This window comes from Mustela nivalis (genome assembly GCF_964662115.1).
Source record: "Mustela nivalis genome assembly, chromosome: 4".
NCBI lineage: Eukaryota > Metazoa > Chordata > Mammalia > Carnivora > Mustelidae > Mustela > Mustela nivalis.
Window position 1 is genome coordinate 84101298 of NC_139023.1, and position 16314 is coordinate 84117611.

General features: G+C 34.4%; 1 protein-coding gene across 1 annotated transcript in view; it reads right to left on the reverse strand.

Moving 5' to 3' along the window:
- Nucleotides 1-16314, reverse strand: part of FAT4 (FAT atypical cadherin 4) — a 179732-nt gene that overhangs the window by 47858 nt on the left and 115560 nt on the right. Inside the window, exon 8 of the mRNA XM_082727577.1 lies at nt 7683-7863. Coding sequence (XP_082583703.1) covers nt 7683-7863 — 181 coding nt within the window. The remainder of the gene's footprint in view (nt 1-7682; nt 7864-16314) is intronic.

The window sequence follows — 16314 nt, forward strand, 5'->3', positions numbered from 1 at the left end:
GTATAAAAGAGGTAAAAAGCAGCCTGAGCAGACCCAATGGAGACAAGAAATTACTGCTGGCTAAGGCTGAAGGAGACTCTTTTTGTTTAAGGGATTTCAATGTAGCATTGGTTTACATTGATTTGATTCAATGCAAATCAGCAAATGTGTTACTGATTAAAGAATAAGAAATGTTATTTCAAATTATTGGTGTAAACTGACATCATTATTATCTACAATCTAAATCAATAATTTTTGCACTTGTAAAGCTAAAATGCCCCAATTTAATTTTTTAATCTTTTTTTTTTTTTTTGCCTCTTTCTGAGATCTACTAGAATCATACAACACTGTGCAGTATGTTACTAGAATATGATAATTTAGTAGTAGTTAAAGAGACTGTGCTTTGAAACACAATTCACTTGGGCATGAATTTTCACCTGACTCATAACACTTCAATTCATTAAATTCCTCAACCTTGCTAAGCCTTTTCTTTCCACCTATAAAGTGTGGATCACATATACATTCCTTTCACTTCATAGTCTTGAATATTGAATGTAATATGTGAGATGCATTTGGAATTGTAATTGGTACATTCTGAGAATTAAATGTCTAGGATTACACACATAACAGAGCACATATACATATGTAGTTATAATTTAATAATCTGTCATATATAATCTATTATAATCCACCTACATACTGAGTTAAATGGGTAGGCAGACTAAAAGACATATGGATTAGAAGGCACAAATCTTGCCCTCAAGCTTACATGCTAGATAGAAGAAAGAGAGAAAGAAAAATAAGTACAAAACCAGGCAATACATTTGAGTGTTATGAAACTGTCCAGAAGCACTCCTCTAGGTCTTCAAAAGCCGCAGAGACCGCTTTTGAGTGGAATGATTAAAAGAAAGCTTTCCTTGAGGAAGGCAAAATTGAAGCTGGATTTTAAAGGGGCTACCCATCTTACAATAGTGGTGAAAAGGGAGAAAGCTATTCCAGGTCAGGAGTCAGCAGATTTTTTTCTGTAAAAGGCCAGTGTTAGTGCATATGGCTTTGGAGGCCTGAAGAGCTCTGCTACAATACTCAACTTGCCACTGAAGTACAAAAGCAGCCGTGGACAAGACGTACATGAGTGGGGCATGGCTTTATTCCAATACAACTTTATTTACAAATGCAGGCACTGGGCCAAATCTAGCCTGCGGACTACAGTTCGCAGAACCTTGAACGAGGACACAGAAGAACCTGAACAAGGCCGTAAGGCTTGAGAAAGCACAGATTCTTTTCCCAGGAGTAGAAAGTGATCCAGGGAGCCTGCAAGTTAGGCCATGTGCTGAAGACTGGGGCAGAATAAACTGGGGCCTTTTATGGAGTGACCGGAATATGGAGACTGGGCATTATGCCATAGCAAAGTGGAAGCTGAAAGACTCTGAGGAAGGGGGTATCACTGTTAAAGCTGAGCCCCTGGATGCCCAAGCTGGTTCAGATTACTGCCACTGCTCTTTCACGCACTGACCCAGGCTTGGCTTCCTCCAGATCACTTCCTACAACACTGAGTGATGAATTACCATAAAATGTAAACTAGTCATGTTATTGCCCAGTTTAAACACTTCAGCTTTTTCTCGTGTTAGATACAGAGAGGAGTGTGAATTTTTCATGTGGTATACGAGGCCCATTCCTCACCCACACCAACCATGCCAAGCAGCTTTGCTTCCCTGACACTATGCTTCTGCAGCGTTCCCTGACCTTACGCCTGTGACTGTCTTTGCCTAGAAGGTCTTTCATCCTTTATTCGTTGATCAGCTACTTCTCAGTCTTTCCAAAAATCATTAATTGCCCGAAGCTTCTACTGATTTCTTCAGATAGCCTTGAGTACGTCGTTCTCTCCACCCCTTCTGTGCTTAAACTACACACTTGTCACTATACTATAATTACAAAATTACAAAATTCTCTCCTATACTGAACTGTTCTCTTTGTGGTAGCTAGATGGTCCAAGTCCTCAGGACTTAGGGTGCCTCGGACACAGTGAAGGCTCCAAAATCATGCAGTACAGTGTGGTATATAGATCGGAGGGATTAGAAACCAGAGTCAGGGAAGAAAGTTAATTTTTATTGTAATAGTGCAGGCATGATGTAATTGTGGGCTGAACTAAAATCTTGGCAGGAAGATCGCACAGAAAAGAATGGGTGCCAGAGGCATTAGTAAAGAAGAAACATGAGAACTTGTCCATTGACTGAGTATAGAGGGAGAGGATGACTCTTGGCTAGCACACGGAGATGAAGAAAGCAAGGCAACACCATTAAAAGAAAGCTGAATGCCAAAAGGAGAAAGGGGAAAACTTAAGTTTCTGATATGTTGTGCTTCTGATGCCAACAGAACCTCCAGGTTGGTTTGTCCACTACAGAGTTAGAAATACCGGCAAGGATCTCAGGGATGGAGTCAGAATGGGTAGCACAGATACTGAGTTTTCTGCATAGTTTTCTGGGTGGTTGCAGCTGAGAAAGTGAATTATTCTCTCTCTCTCTCTCTCTCAATCTCTCTCTCTCACTCACACACACACACAAAGAAAGGGGGGGGGGAAGGACTGAGAAAAAATATTTAGGAAATATCCAAATTATTTTAGAGAGAGGAAACCAGAAGGTAAATTAGAAAGTGTGGTCAGAGTTGCAGAATGATACACAAGAGATAACATTTACATAGACATTGAGGAGGGAGAAAAATTGCCAAGAGAAAGGATGACCTGTGGTGCAGATATTGCAAAAGGTAAAGGACAATACACACTGGACTTAAAAATTTCCAGCAGAAACTTTTGATAAATTATTTTTTAAAGAAGCAATGGAAGAGAAAATAAGATTGAGAAATTTTCAGGATAAATGGTTGAAGAAAACTGTGAAGAAGTGACCTACTCTCTCAAAAATGTTGTCTAAAAAAAGGTGAGTAAATGGGGCACCTTGGTGGCTCAGTGGGTTAAGCCTCTGCCTTCGGCTCAGGTCATGATCTCAGGGTCCTGGGATCAAGCCCTGCATCTGGCTCTCTGCTCAGCAGGGAGCCTGCTTCCCTTCCTCTCTCTCTGCCTGCCTCTCTGCCTGCTTATGATCTTGTGATCTCTGTCTGTCAAATAAATAAATAAATTAAAAAAAAAAAAAGGTGAGTAAAAACAACAGCTTAAGAATAATGGAATCATTCATTCAATGCATGTATTCGTCAGTCACTACTATGTTGCAGACATCATGCAAGGAAGACTATATTAGGAGTAAAATAGATAGAAGAAGAATAAAGAGAAAAAAAAAACTCACGTCAATTTAGTGACTTTTGTGTCCTAATAATTGTATTCGAGACATTTATGCATCTTAACGAATTACGTATATATTACTTGGAAGATAGTAGTGATCGATATATATTTAACTCTCACAAACTGTAAATTAATAATTCCTATCTCCACTTTTACTGATGGATATACTGAGCCTTAGAGACAGAAACATGACTTTTCTAAGTCATGGTATAGGTGAATAAAGGAACCTGTATTCAATACCAGATATTCTGAGCTTTTCCACAGAGATCAATGCATGATCCAGGGAACAGGGATGATTTGAAGATCCAAGGGAGAAATGAAAAAATTGTTGAATTAAAGATTTGAAGGACACTAAATGGATTAAGAACACAGAGTAAGGGACCTGTCTTACAGTCAATATAGTTTTGAGTTTCTCCAGTGTTATAACATGAAAGTTAAAAGTGAGATTTAAATGGAGATTTGGTCCAGTCAAGAGAAAAAAGCTTCAAAGCTAACTGCTGGAATGGGTGTCTGTCTGGGATGCAGATACATAAAGTCAACAAAGATTATAAATTAATGCAGATGAGTTTACTAGAGGGAAGAATACTATGAGTAAAATAAAGTATATAATTCAATGTCAGTACACCATCCAAAAAATTGTATAGCTTGAGCAAATGGGCAGAAACAAAAATATAAATAAATATTTGTTGGGTGAATGCTGTGTACAAGATTACAGTAGACCATAAGAGAAAACTAACAAATTCGATGACACAGAATGGGTTGTGCTATTAGAGGACCCATTAGTAGTTGGGTAAATGACTTTCATATATATAAAGCAATATACAATTAATATAAAATAGACCCATTAATCAGGAGAATGGGTTTCTCTCAACTCCATGATTACCAAAGCATGATTAACACCTAATATAAAAGTGTATAATATTCCATTAAAAAGACAGCATGCCAGAGTAAATAAGATTTAGGCTGGCGTAACTACTTAACTTTATCTATGAAAGTATTTTAAATCTAGGTTGTAGTAATTGTCTGTCCTAAGGTAAGTGAATTTAATCATTTTTCCAAAATAAAAACAGCTTCAATTTCTGTATCACTGTATGACAGTCAATGTAGTCATTTAAAGATTTTGCAGATGTATTTTATAGATCTCAGCAAATGTGTAAGTATAAAGTTAATTTTCTGATATTAAAGGAAGAAGAAAATTCAACCAGTCAACCTAACAAACAAAATATATATTATCAAATCAAAACCATCATTTCAAAGCTACCAGGATAACTATATCAAACATTCTGGAAATACAGACAGGATTTTCTAGACCAACTCTACATTGATTACCATTGCTCACGAATGTAGGGTCACATTTGGCAGTGCAACTCTGACATACTCCGGAAGGAAACGGTATATCATCTTCACAGCATTTTATTCTAGTACTTGTATTGATTTGGTAAGCATGAGGCTTCACAGTTGTTTCAGAAATTGAAACACCTCAGACAACGTTACTGTTCTGTCACTGATTGGTAACAGATCTTTAGAGAAAGACTCCTTGGTATGCAGATAAAGATTTATTAGACTACAACACTGCAATGGATAGGATATCTCTTTCAAAATTGTCAGAAACATACTGAGCACTAACAGGTGACATGCAAAGGGAAAAGTGCTTTGCAGGATTAGGATGGATATTTTTCGTTCTAGGCACTATTCTAAGCAGTTCACTTACGTGTTTTATTTGTCTTTGCAATAATTCTATCAAATCAGTTTTATTATTTAGTATATCTATTTTGTTGATAAGAAAACTGACCCCCAAGAAATATTAAATAAGCTGCCCCACAATTAATAGTAGAGTCAGCTTCATTCCTAGTTGTGCTCTCAACACTAAATTAAGACTTAATTCTTAGGGTATGGATTCCATGATTTCTGTGCTTTGGTGTAGGACAAGCAAAGGAGGTGGTATTTACCGGCATTTTGAACCTCAGACCAGGAAGAAGGTAAGTGGTACCTGCCTTTCTTCAGGTGGTGTTAAGCTCAGGGACCCAAGAGGCATATAGCTATGATGCTGGGCAGAAATTTTCCCCATCCTTAATGATTTGACTGTATAAACTTCTTGGAATTCAAGAAGAAACTTATTTTCCTGAAAATAGGTCCCAGGCTTCTGAAAGAAGTTCATGCATAGCCTTCCCTCCTACAGCACATGTCAGTGTCCATCTTCTTCTGGATTTCGTCCTGTAACTCTGGCCAGAGCTGCTAAGCTACCTAGGTGACTCTTCCTTCTACTCCTGCCTTTCAAGCATTGGGAGGATTCCAAAGAACCAGTTTCTGACCTTCTTTTGTTGCTCTATACTCTCTCCTTAAGCGTTCTTACTCATTTTCTTGCTTTTAAATGTGCTCTAAGCATTGATGACTCCAAGTCTGTATCTCCAGCCCTGACCCTAACCTAAGATTCACACTGGTATCTTCAATGCCCAAACTGATATCTCTATGTGAATGACCAATAGTCATGTCAAGTTGTATTCAAGTAAGAACTCTTGGTTTCTCTCACACCTATTACTCCTCCAACCCTACCTTCAGTGGTGCCATCTGCCCAGGTGTTCAAGAAAAAAGCTTAGTAGATGAGTCTGATTTCTCTTTCTCTTATTCCCACTTACAATCTCAAATATTTTTCCCAATCTATTAATTCGATTTTCATTTCTCCACCTTAGTACACAGACACTCCCATCTTTTGTTTGAATCACTACATTAATTAGCACCTAAATGGTCTTACTGGTTTCTCTCCCAATGGCTTCTTTCTACAGTCCTGCCTCCTTCAATCCAATCCAAACAAATCAGTTTATATTGATTTGTGTTTGGAATATTCCAATAGTTTCTCACATAAAAATAAAATTAAAAACCTCAGTTTCTTACCATGACCCAGGAGCCTTCAGATGGCCTACATGATCTTATCCCAGCCTACCTCTCTGGCCCCTTCCTCACTTTGGTCCACACTCACAAAACTTCCTAAACACACAGTGCTTACTTCTATCCCACAGTCCAGTTCTTACAGCCTAAATGTCACCTTCTTAGAGAGGCCACCCATAATAACCACACCTAAGAGTCCGTTGTCACTCTTTGTTATATAAGCTTCTTGGCTTTTCAACGCTGCATTCACCGTATGAAGTAATCCTATTTATGTCATATTAAATTGTTTATCTACCTCAAAAAGAATGCAGGCTTGAAGAAAGTAGAAATGCTGCCTTGTTACTCATAATAGCAACTCTATGCGTGTTTATTAAATGAAAAATAACTTGAGGCCTTCTACATAATAGTCATTTCTACCAGCAGGAAGAGACTGATGCCATTTCCCAAAGTAATTTTGTAAATAGGAAATTAGTAACAAACAAAATAAATCCCTAACCAAATTATCACAACAGCAACATGCACAGGCCACCCTTGACTGATAACTCCTCTGAACTTTCAAATTATCCACTCTCATTTACCGATTATCAGCCTATAGAGGGTGGGGATGATGTGTGCTAAGAAGTATTTATGTCTTTGAGATCTTTATCTGGAAAATCTGGAAATCTTCATTTCTTAAAGTTTAGAATAGGCCTGGAAAAATGTGACCCAGCTAGATCCACCAAATGTTACAACCCACCTGCTTTTACATGCTCCCTGAACAAGTTACCATATTGTTTTCTCCATTTTGAATAGATGCAAGTAGAGTAAAATAAACTTTTTAAACTTTGAAAATTAAATATTCTTATCCAGACTAGCAGTTGGGTTAAAGATGGCCAAAATTCTTTGATACTCCTCCCATCAATTGTGATATACATTTATCCTTCCAGTGAATCTGGGCAGATCACAGCTTTTTCAACAAATAGACTATTATGGAAGTGATGCTGTGCTACTCCCAGGCCTTATTCTTTAGAGGACTGACAAATTTCACTTGAAGTTCTTGAAACCCAGAGCTACCATGTAGCCCATTTTAGCTACCTGCTAAAGAACCACATTGAGAAGCACAAGATCAGAGATAGGGACGTAGCTGAGCCATCCCTCCCAAGACACCAGGCTTTGAGTGAAGACATCCTAAACCCTCCAGACCACCCAGTGACCAGGTAAATAGCACTAAGTGATACCAGTCAATCAAATGAAGCAGAAGACTCTCCCTGTGAACTCTTCCTTACAAACAAATACATGACCTACAAAATCATGAGATATGATAAAAATATAAATAAAATTAATTAATTAAAATTTTAGAACAATTAAATCATTATTGTTTGAATCCTCATTTTAGGCATCGTTGGTTATTTAACAGTAGGCAGTCACAATAAATCTATGTGTTAATGTCATAGAATTTCTAGCAAAATTAAGCATTATATTCCTTTAGTCCAAAGATTAATCCTTGATGAGAAAAACAATCAAAATTTACAAAAGGAAATGTACTGACCTGATAACTGCATTTGTTGAAGCATCAGCATCTGAGGCATTTACCAATAAAACATCTGTTCCAGTTGGTGCATCCTCAGGAATTGTGGTGAAATACATTTTACTGGCAAAAGTGGGGACATTGTCATTGACGTCATCTACTATGACATTGATTGTTCCAGTTCCAGTCAGGGCAGGGGATCCTAGAAGGAAAAGAAAATCAAGTTTTTAATTCTCATAAATAACAAAGATAATAGCAAATTTAACAATAATTGGTTGTAGATAGTACTACCGAAGAGACTTTAGAAACAAACTGAGGGTTGCTGGAGGGGAGGGAGGTGGGAGGGATGGGTTGACTGGTGATGGACATTGGGGAGGGTGTGTGCTATGGTGAGCGCTGTGAATTGTGTAATACTGATGAATCACATACCTGTGCCCCTACGACAATTAATACATTATATATTAACTAAAAAAATAAACAAACTTGAAATCTTTAAAAAAAATCTCAAAGTGAAATTTCTAAGCACTACAAGTGATGGAGTGAATTTTAATTTTGTTATAAGAGAAGTATCAAAAACTAATTATGTCCTATATGTTGGCTAACTGAACATAATAAAAAATTATTAAGGTGTTTTAAAAAGAAAGAAGTATTTTCATTCATGAACTAGTATTTCAAATCTTTTCTGGCAATCCTGCACAAAAAGAGTATGTCAACCACTTATTCTATTAAGGTGCTGATTCAGCAATGTAGAACACAAAAATATCATTTAAACACCACAAAAGAGGCACTGCTGGTTTCTCTGAAATTCCATTAAAATAGCTCAGTCCAGATTTGGAGAATACCCATGGGCATTGAATAACTGGCCAACTGACAAGGCAAGAAAATGAAATTCCTAGTTATGACTATCAATGCTAATATCAAAAATTTGGGTTTCATGGAGCACTGGGTGTGATGAAAAAATAGTGAATACTGTTTTTCTGAAAATAAATAAATTAATTTAAAAATTGGGTTTCTAAGTCTTTAGATCCCCTTTCTGTACTAATGTTTGTAAAGAAAAAAGATAAAGCTTCAAGTTATGTCTCAAAACCATAATCTTCCTCTTGCTGGAAATAACATTATGTCAATTAGCTGACTTAGAATTACTTTTGTTATATTTATTTACTATTTAATATAAATGTGAAGCAATTCTTTGTTATTTCTTGTTCCAGTTTTGTTATCAGCATATAATGAAAAGCCAACATTTAACAAAACCTTGGCATACATTGTCTGTACTATGCAAAAGTAACAGACTCCTTGTGGGAAGATCAGATGTCCTATTTGGTTAGATTCTGTGGGTTGTCCCACAACTACAAGTCAAATCAACTGCCTTTAGATGCATTTTCAAAATCATTTTTCAAATTTTAATTTCTCTAAATGGAAACAATAGATATCTTTTTAACTGTCTTTATCTAAAATAAAGCCCTGAATACTCTCTTTTTCTGTTTAAAATGTTAAAAACTTTTTCCCCATAAAATTATTTCTCCTTATGTGAAGTTTAAATTCTACTTATTTTTGGGACTCAACAGTTTTTTTTTTTTTTTTTTTTAGACCATCCATTCATTTACGCATTCATTTCTCTGTAAAATGTCTATGGTATGAACTTTTACTTTCACAGAATGATGTTGTGATCACAACTTTCTGTATTTTTTTCTAGTAATCTTGTGATTAGCTAATATTTCCTTTCCTACTATTTAGACTTTGCTATGTTCTTAGATTGTAAGTACTAATGGTTCAATACCAAGCAGACTTTATGCTCAAATGTATAGGAACCAAAATCAGCATACTAGAAAATTATGGACCCCAGTGGGTTTGATGATCTGTTATTTTTGTGCTCTCTACAAGGAAACTCAGACTCTTTGTTAGATGAAAATGTGCATGACCAGTTGAGCTGGGCACTGTAATGAAAGATGATCACTCACAGAAACCTATGCAATTAAATGTAGGCTACATGGTGATATTACCACCATATATATCTTTCTCAGTAAAATAGTTTATATTAAGCATTTCATTTACATCAACATATTTTTAAATTCATGACTGCCAATGTCTTATCTTTTATTTCATTTTATTTATTTATTTTTTTTTTTTTAAGAGCGAGAGAGTACACATGTGGTGAGGGAAGGGTCGATGGAGAGGAAGACAGAATCTTAAGCAGGCTCCCCACAGAGCACAGAGCCCAATGCAGGGCTTGATCTCATGACTCCAAGATCATGACCTGAGCCAAAATCACGAGTCAGAAACAAGTGACTCATTTCAGTTAGGCATCATAAGTCTTACATTTTGGATGTTTGATTTCCTGTTAAAGGAAAGAAAATTAGTCCTCACTATTGTTTATATGTATAATTAATTACAAACTTATGAAAATAATATAATTGCATTTTTACTAATCACTTAATATAAATAATGGTAAAAGGGTGTCACAAATATTTCACACAAAAAATAGATTTGGAGGTATTATAAACACTGGAGAAGCATATCAAAATAAAACTTTTTTAAAAAATCTTACTTAACACATTAATAATGATTATATCAAATGCTTATTGTGTCCTTAGGTATGCAAATACTGGTTTAAGGAGTTTACATAGATTATCTTGTCTAATCCTCATCAGATAGTTCTTCTCTATCTCTGTTTTATGTTTAAATAAGCTGACAATTAGGTTAAGTGACTTTTTCAAGGCCATAGCTATAGTAGGAAGCTGGGATTTAATCCACGTGACTTAGATGTGAAGATGTTTGCCACTGGCAAAAAGCTAGAAGGTGTTGCTAATAGTTGGACAGGTGTCACTCAGTGAGATGTGCTGGGACTTTGGACAATCTGGGCCCAGAGAACAAGACAAGACACGAGCTGGAGGAAAAGGTCCATCTGTGAAGGACCTTAGTTATTTGTCAGTTGACATTTGTGCAGCATTTGGAGAAAATAGTCTTGTCAGAGATTTTGAATTTCTCACAAGGGTTATGCTAAAGCTAACTAAATATCTTCAGCAGTATTATTGATGGCCAGTGTTTGGCCTAAATCCTTATGTGTGTTTAATTATATATAATTTGGTGAAATGGAAGTTAAGTATCTGCATCATGTTATATCTCTTTCACTGGTTATATTAAAAAAAATGTAAATAGAGGATATCACTTTTATGAAGGTGAAATAAGCTGTCATGAGAATGCAAGTGTGTATACTATGATGAACTGAGAGAGGGAATAACTAAATCAAGGTTTCAGAAGCAAAGGATAGGAGGAGATGGAGGGCTCTTTCATATCTTTTACTGACATTGAACTCTACTCCCTAAGTTTTGGTCTCCTTATCTGTAAAATGGGAATAATAAGCATAGAACCAACCCCAAAGAAGTATTGAAGGAAATGTAATATGTATAATTAGCATAGTGACTGGCACATGGTTAAAATATACTCTTTATTATTCCTTATTCTTGTACTTGCTTTAGAAACAAGAAAAATGAAAAATTGACTTATATAAGTTTCATTTTTAAATCTTACAGATTTTAAATATCATAATTCTTAGGATTTTTGTTCCCCAACAAAACTTCTGAGTCAGTTCTGTAATAATATTATTTAGGAAAACAAATTTAAGTTATCCTTTCCTCTTAATCATTCCTTTGTTACTACTAACATGCTAACAATATGAGACACTTAGCTCTCAAAACTTACATAGTTTTGCAGAGGACATGTGGCTTAGAAATTTAAAAACAAGAAATTTGATAATTTACAGTCAGAGTTTAAAGAAGACCTACATATTTCTGGTATACACATGGCTATCTAATCAACAATAAATACTTAAACTTGTTAAGAAATAACCCAGTAACTGCAAACCAAAGGTTTTATCTTTGGTATTCTAAAGTGTCTGATGACACACATATGGAAAACCACATAAAATGATGACTAACTCATTTGGTCAGAGACATGTGATTTCTTCCTTTGTCTAAAAACTGCATAAATATTGTTGCTGATGTATTTTCTGAATTAGTAAGCAAAAAGAAAAAAAACATTGTTTACACAGGAAAAAATTCAGCAAATTCAATCTCATTGTCTTCAGACCAGAGAAGGTCTAATTTTCCAAAAGATTTTAAAAGCACACACGGGACAACAGATGATTCTGGCTTGAAAATAGCCCCATAGGTGGTTTAACTTGGTTAGATTCTGTGGGTTGTGCCACACCTAAAAGTCAGATAAACTGCCTTTAGATGCATTTTCAAAATCATTTTTCAAATTTTATTTTCTCTAAATAGAAACAATAGAGATTGTAACAACACAGGGTCTCTTCTCAAGCAAAGAGTTATCCTGGTTCCCTTTTTCTCCCCTTAGTAGCTGCCACAACCCACTTTATAAGCACATGGGGTTCTCTTCTTATTTTCTTTATGAATTGATAGCGTGAATCACAGAATCTCCAGTGGTCTCCCTTTCTTGTTGCCCCTAAGGGTGTGCATGCAAGTCTCATCTACTTTTTCAATTTTATAAGAAAACCTTATAAATACATTATTCTAAATTTCTAAGTCTTTTACTGAGCTATAACTAACCCTAAATTTGAATTCTGCCTCCAATATATTTTACTTTTGTTCTTGGGAATGGGGCCTATCACCGTAAACCCAGATCTTGCCTCATCTTGTCTATTGACAGTGTGAGCTCTGGAAGTCCCTGCCTTTCAATTTTAAGCAGGAAGATGAAATCAAAAGAGAAATATGGAATCCCCTCTGATTTCAAATAAGTTTCATTTTTACATCATTCATTTCAGATGAAAGACACAAGTTCCCCAGTCATTGGCTCAAACAAATCTTAGCATGTCCTCTTATCTGCTAATTGAATGATAAAGTCATGTTTTCAATTGTTGCTTTTCTGTGTTTGCTTGTTTTTATACTCTACCTCTTAACTGTGTGAAGAAGTGGTCTAGGGTCCTTATATTCCTGTTTCCTAACATCTTTTTGTTATATGCCTTGGGAAGTGCTGCTCAATGTTTACTATTGCTTTATCTTTAGTCCAGAACTTTCTGTTGACTTCCTGCTAATACATGTAACTGACTACCTGTTATTTCCTCTTGAAAGCTGCCAAAAAAATTTCAACGTTAGCCTATCAAAAACTGAAATATCATTTATTCTGTATAAATCAGTTCATATTTTTACCTATAAATGAAAATATAAATGTATATACATATATTTGTATATAGATATTAGTGAACACTTACTTGAAATCAGATATATATGGTATATCTTAATCCATATATATGTCTGTGTATGTGTGTATATATACATATATATATAGATCTTTCATATGTATTAATTATTTAATATATGGATTCCATGAAGTAGGTATTGTTTAAAAAATTATGAAATTAATTATGAAAAATTAGACTCAAAGAATTTAAGCAGTTTATTTACATTCAGCCACAGTGGAAAGAGAAACCTAATTTTGAATTCTTTTTTTTTTTTTTTAAGATTTTATTTATTTATTTGACAGAGAGAGATCACAAGTAGATGGAGAGGCAGGCAGAAAGAGAGAGAGAGAGGGAAGCAGGCTCCCTGCTGAGCAGAGAGCCCTATGCGGGACTCGATCCCAGGACCCTAAGATCAAGACCTGAGCCGAAGGCAGCGGCTTAACCCACTGAGCCACCCAGGTGCCCCCTAATTTTGAATTCTTAAAAAAATATATTTTTTTAGTTCATTGAGCTCAGATAAAACTAAGCCATTCTTATTTCAGATGTTTTACTCTATATTGTTATTACTATCAATGTACATCTGCCATTTCCTCTATTAAGTTATAAGCTAATTGAGAGAAGGAATAAATTTATTTACTTCATCTTTATATAAACCTATAATGCATCCATTAGGCCGTGGCATTGTTCTGTAGTCTTATTCCTTTGATTCTTTATATGAAAATCTGGTCTAGTGACTGGCTGTAAGTTCAACGACCTGAATACTTCTAGAAATGTACATCTGGGAGTATAGGCCTTAGCCTACGGCTGGAGTCAGAGAACAAGACAGCAGACAAAGGTCAAAGTTTTGGAGATAGTCTACTACTTATAAACAGAGGGTCCCAATTAACCCTGAGTCCCAGGAGAAGAATCCAAATACCCTGGGCCAATGTTTAGTTTGAATAGATCTGATAATGATGAATTATTTAGTCAGTGGTGTAATAGGGCAAGATTTTTCAATTTGATCTGGGATTGATTTATGAAAAACAGATGCAATCAAAAAGAAGAGGCAAGATGTAATGACACAGACTCCTGGTAGCTAATGGTCGGGGGGGCAATGAAAAGGGTTAAAAATACAAATGGATAAAAAATTAAGTTATCAGAAATTTTTAACTGTAGAAGCTAGGAGCGATGCAGTGGATATTTGAAATAAAATTATAAGTCAGAAAATAAAGGGAACTTTAAATTTCATTTTGTAAAATTTTATGTATATTGTATAGATACACATTCTTCTGTATCCATATGTATATGTGTATGTACATTTATGTATAAATGTAAAAGTAGACATGAGTAATTTGATAGAAACCTGAAATTTTTAGAGCGAATAGCAAACAATGCACATGATTTTGAAAAGCATTTTAAGGCATTTTTTTTTAAAAAATGTGTGAAAGTAAATCGCACACACAGAGAAAGAATGTTCACAGCTTAACCTGATAACCCATGCTATTGTGGATAGCTCCATGCTTTGTCTGAGTCATATTCTCTATTTTTGAATTTGGGAAATTATTAAGTAAACTAAGTAAGTTTTAAGCCTTTTAACACTGGTGGCTTAATAAGCTCAACTATATCAAGATAAAGTTCAAGATAATTTATAATAAGATTCTGAAAATAAAAAAGTTTCAGGCAACTGCTTTATCAGAAAATACATCTTTAGGATGAATCTAAATGAGCAATTAAGTTCAAACTGCAGGCAGATTACATTTTTTTATGTTAGTCCTTATAAATGAAAGATACTTTCATGAAACACGAGAAACTATTCTGCAGAAATTAAATTTTTACTTAACTGAAATCTGTTGCTTTGCAACAAAGCCTATTTCATTCTTGACATCAAATGTTTGGTGAATGGGTCCTCTGACTGGGTAAGTGTTTGTTTTAGTAAAGTATTAGCTTTTTTTTTTCCTTTCCCATGGAGTAAACATAGTTTCCTCACAGTTTGTAAGCCACCCACTAAAAAATGTTCTGAATTTCAGCCATTCTTTATTAACATTGTAACTTACATGGTTAGATTTGAATTTGAACTCAGCAAATGTATAAAGCAAATAAGAATGGAACATTTAAATATGACTGGAAGTTTAATATTTTAGAAATTACATTTTATAATGTAATTTATTACTGTTAATTCTACAAATATATTTTATCAATTAGGTATATATATGTATGTATGTATGAGTAAATATTATATAAATAAATAAATAAATAAATAAATAAATATGTTTAGATAACACCTGATTTTTAAGTTATTTCTGCAGGAATCTTTATCAAAAACACGTATTTCCTTGATAAATTCTTATACTAAATAGAGGTGACAAGTAAAACTAAAGCAACTATTTAATAATGATATGAAAATGACATGGAAAAATTGTATAACCATGTGAATATACTTAATGCTGCCAAAATGTACACTAAAAATAATTAAAATGGTAATTATGTTATATATATTTTTGCCATAATTTTAAAATTTCTTAAAGTAATAAAAATGTTAAAAAAATAGTTTATCCTGCATGAAGAGTAGGTTTTGCAGAATAACATTTTAGAGGATATTAAAAAAAATTCTCAAAAAAAAAAAGTCAACACCTGTTGAAACTCTGAAATACCAAAGGCTGCCTTCAAATGCTAAACACAACCTTCCTTCTGTTACTTATTGAAAATATTGAGTTATATATTTATGAAATAATTATCAAAATAGGCTACAAAATGATTATATTTTAACAGGATAAAATTAAAAGATTATTGAAAAGAAAAACTAACAATGAGATCAAGTTAGTTTTTATAATACTTAGTGTTTATCTTTAAAGTATACAAACATTTTTTCTTAATATTGCAAATAATTTATTTCCATTTCAATGTTGGGTCCCTTGTCTACTTATATTTATGGCTTATATGAGTAAATAAAATGTAGACTGAAATTATTATATCAAATTTTAATTTGATGCAACATAATGAAAATTCTAGCTCTTATTTAACAGTTTTAGAGGTTAAATCATCCGGTTTTGTATTTGTAACCTATGGATATATAAATGAAATTCTACATGGGAAGAATTTTTCCTATTAATGAGTAGCTGATTAAAGAAAATTATGTAAATAAATAATTAATAATAATACTATGTCACTAACAGATATGGTACAAATTCTTACTAGAAATAAGAGGAAGAAAAATAGCCATCAGTTATCAACCTTGGAAGTAAAATTCTTACCTAGGACAAAGATTTTGTTAAAGTAACCTTATTTGGCCCAGGATGGAGTCATTCATGCTAAGCCTACTATCAGCAAACTGGAACTTAACTAAGTTTCTGTTTGGAGGTTCTCTCAAGAACAGAGGCCTAGATCAACAAACCAGCACTTGCCTCTTCAGCACAAATTGCCTCAACTGACTCCACATCTTCCTTATCCTCCATACAGGGAAAATGACCTTGCTTTAAT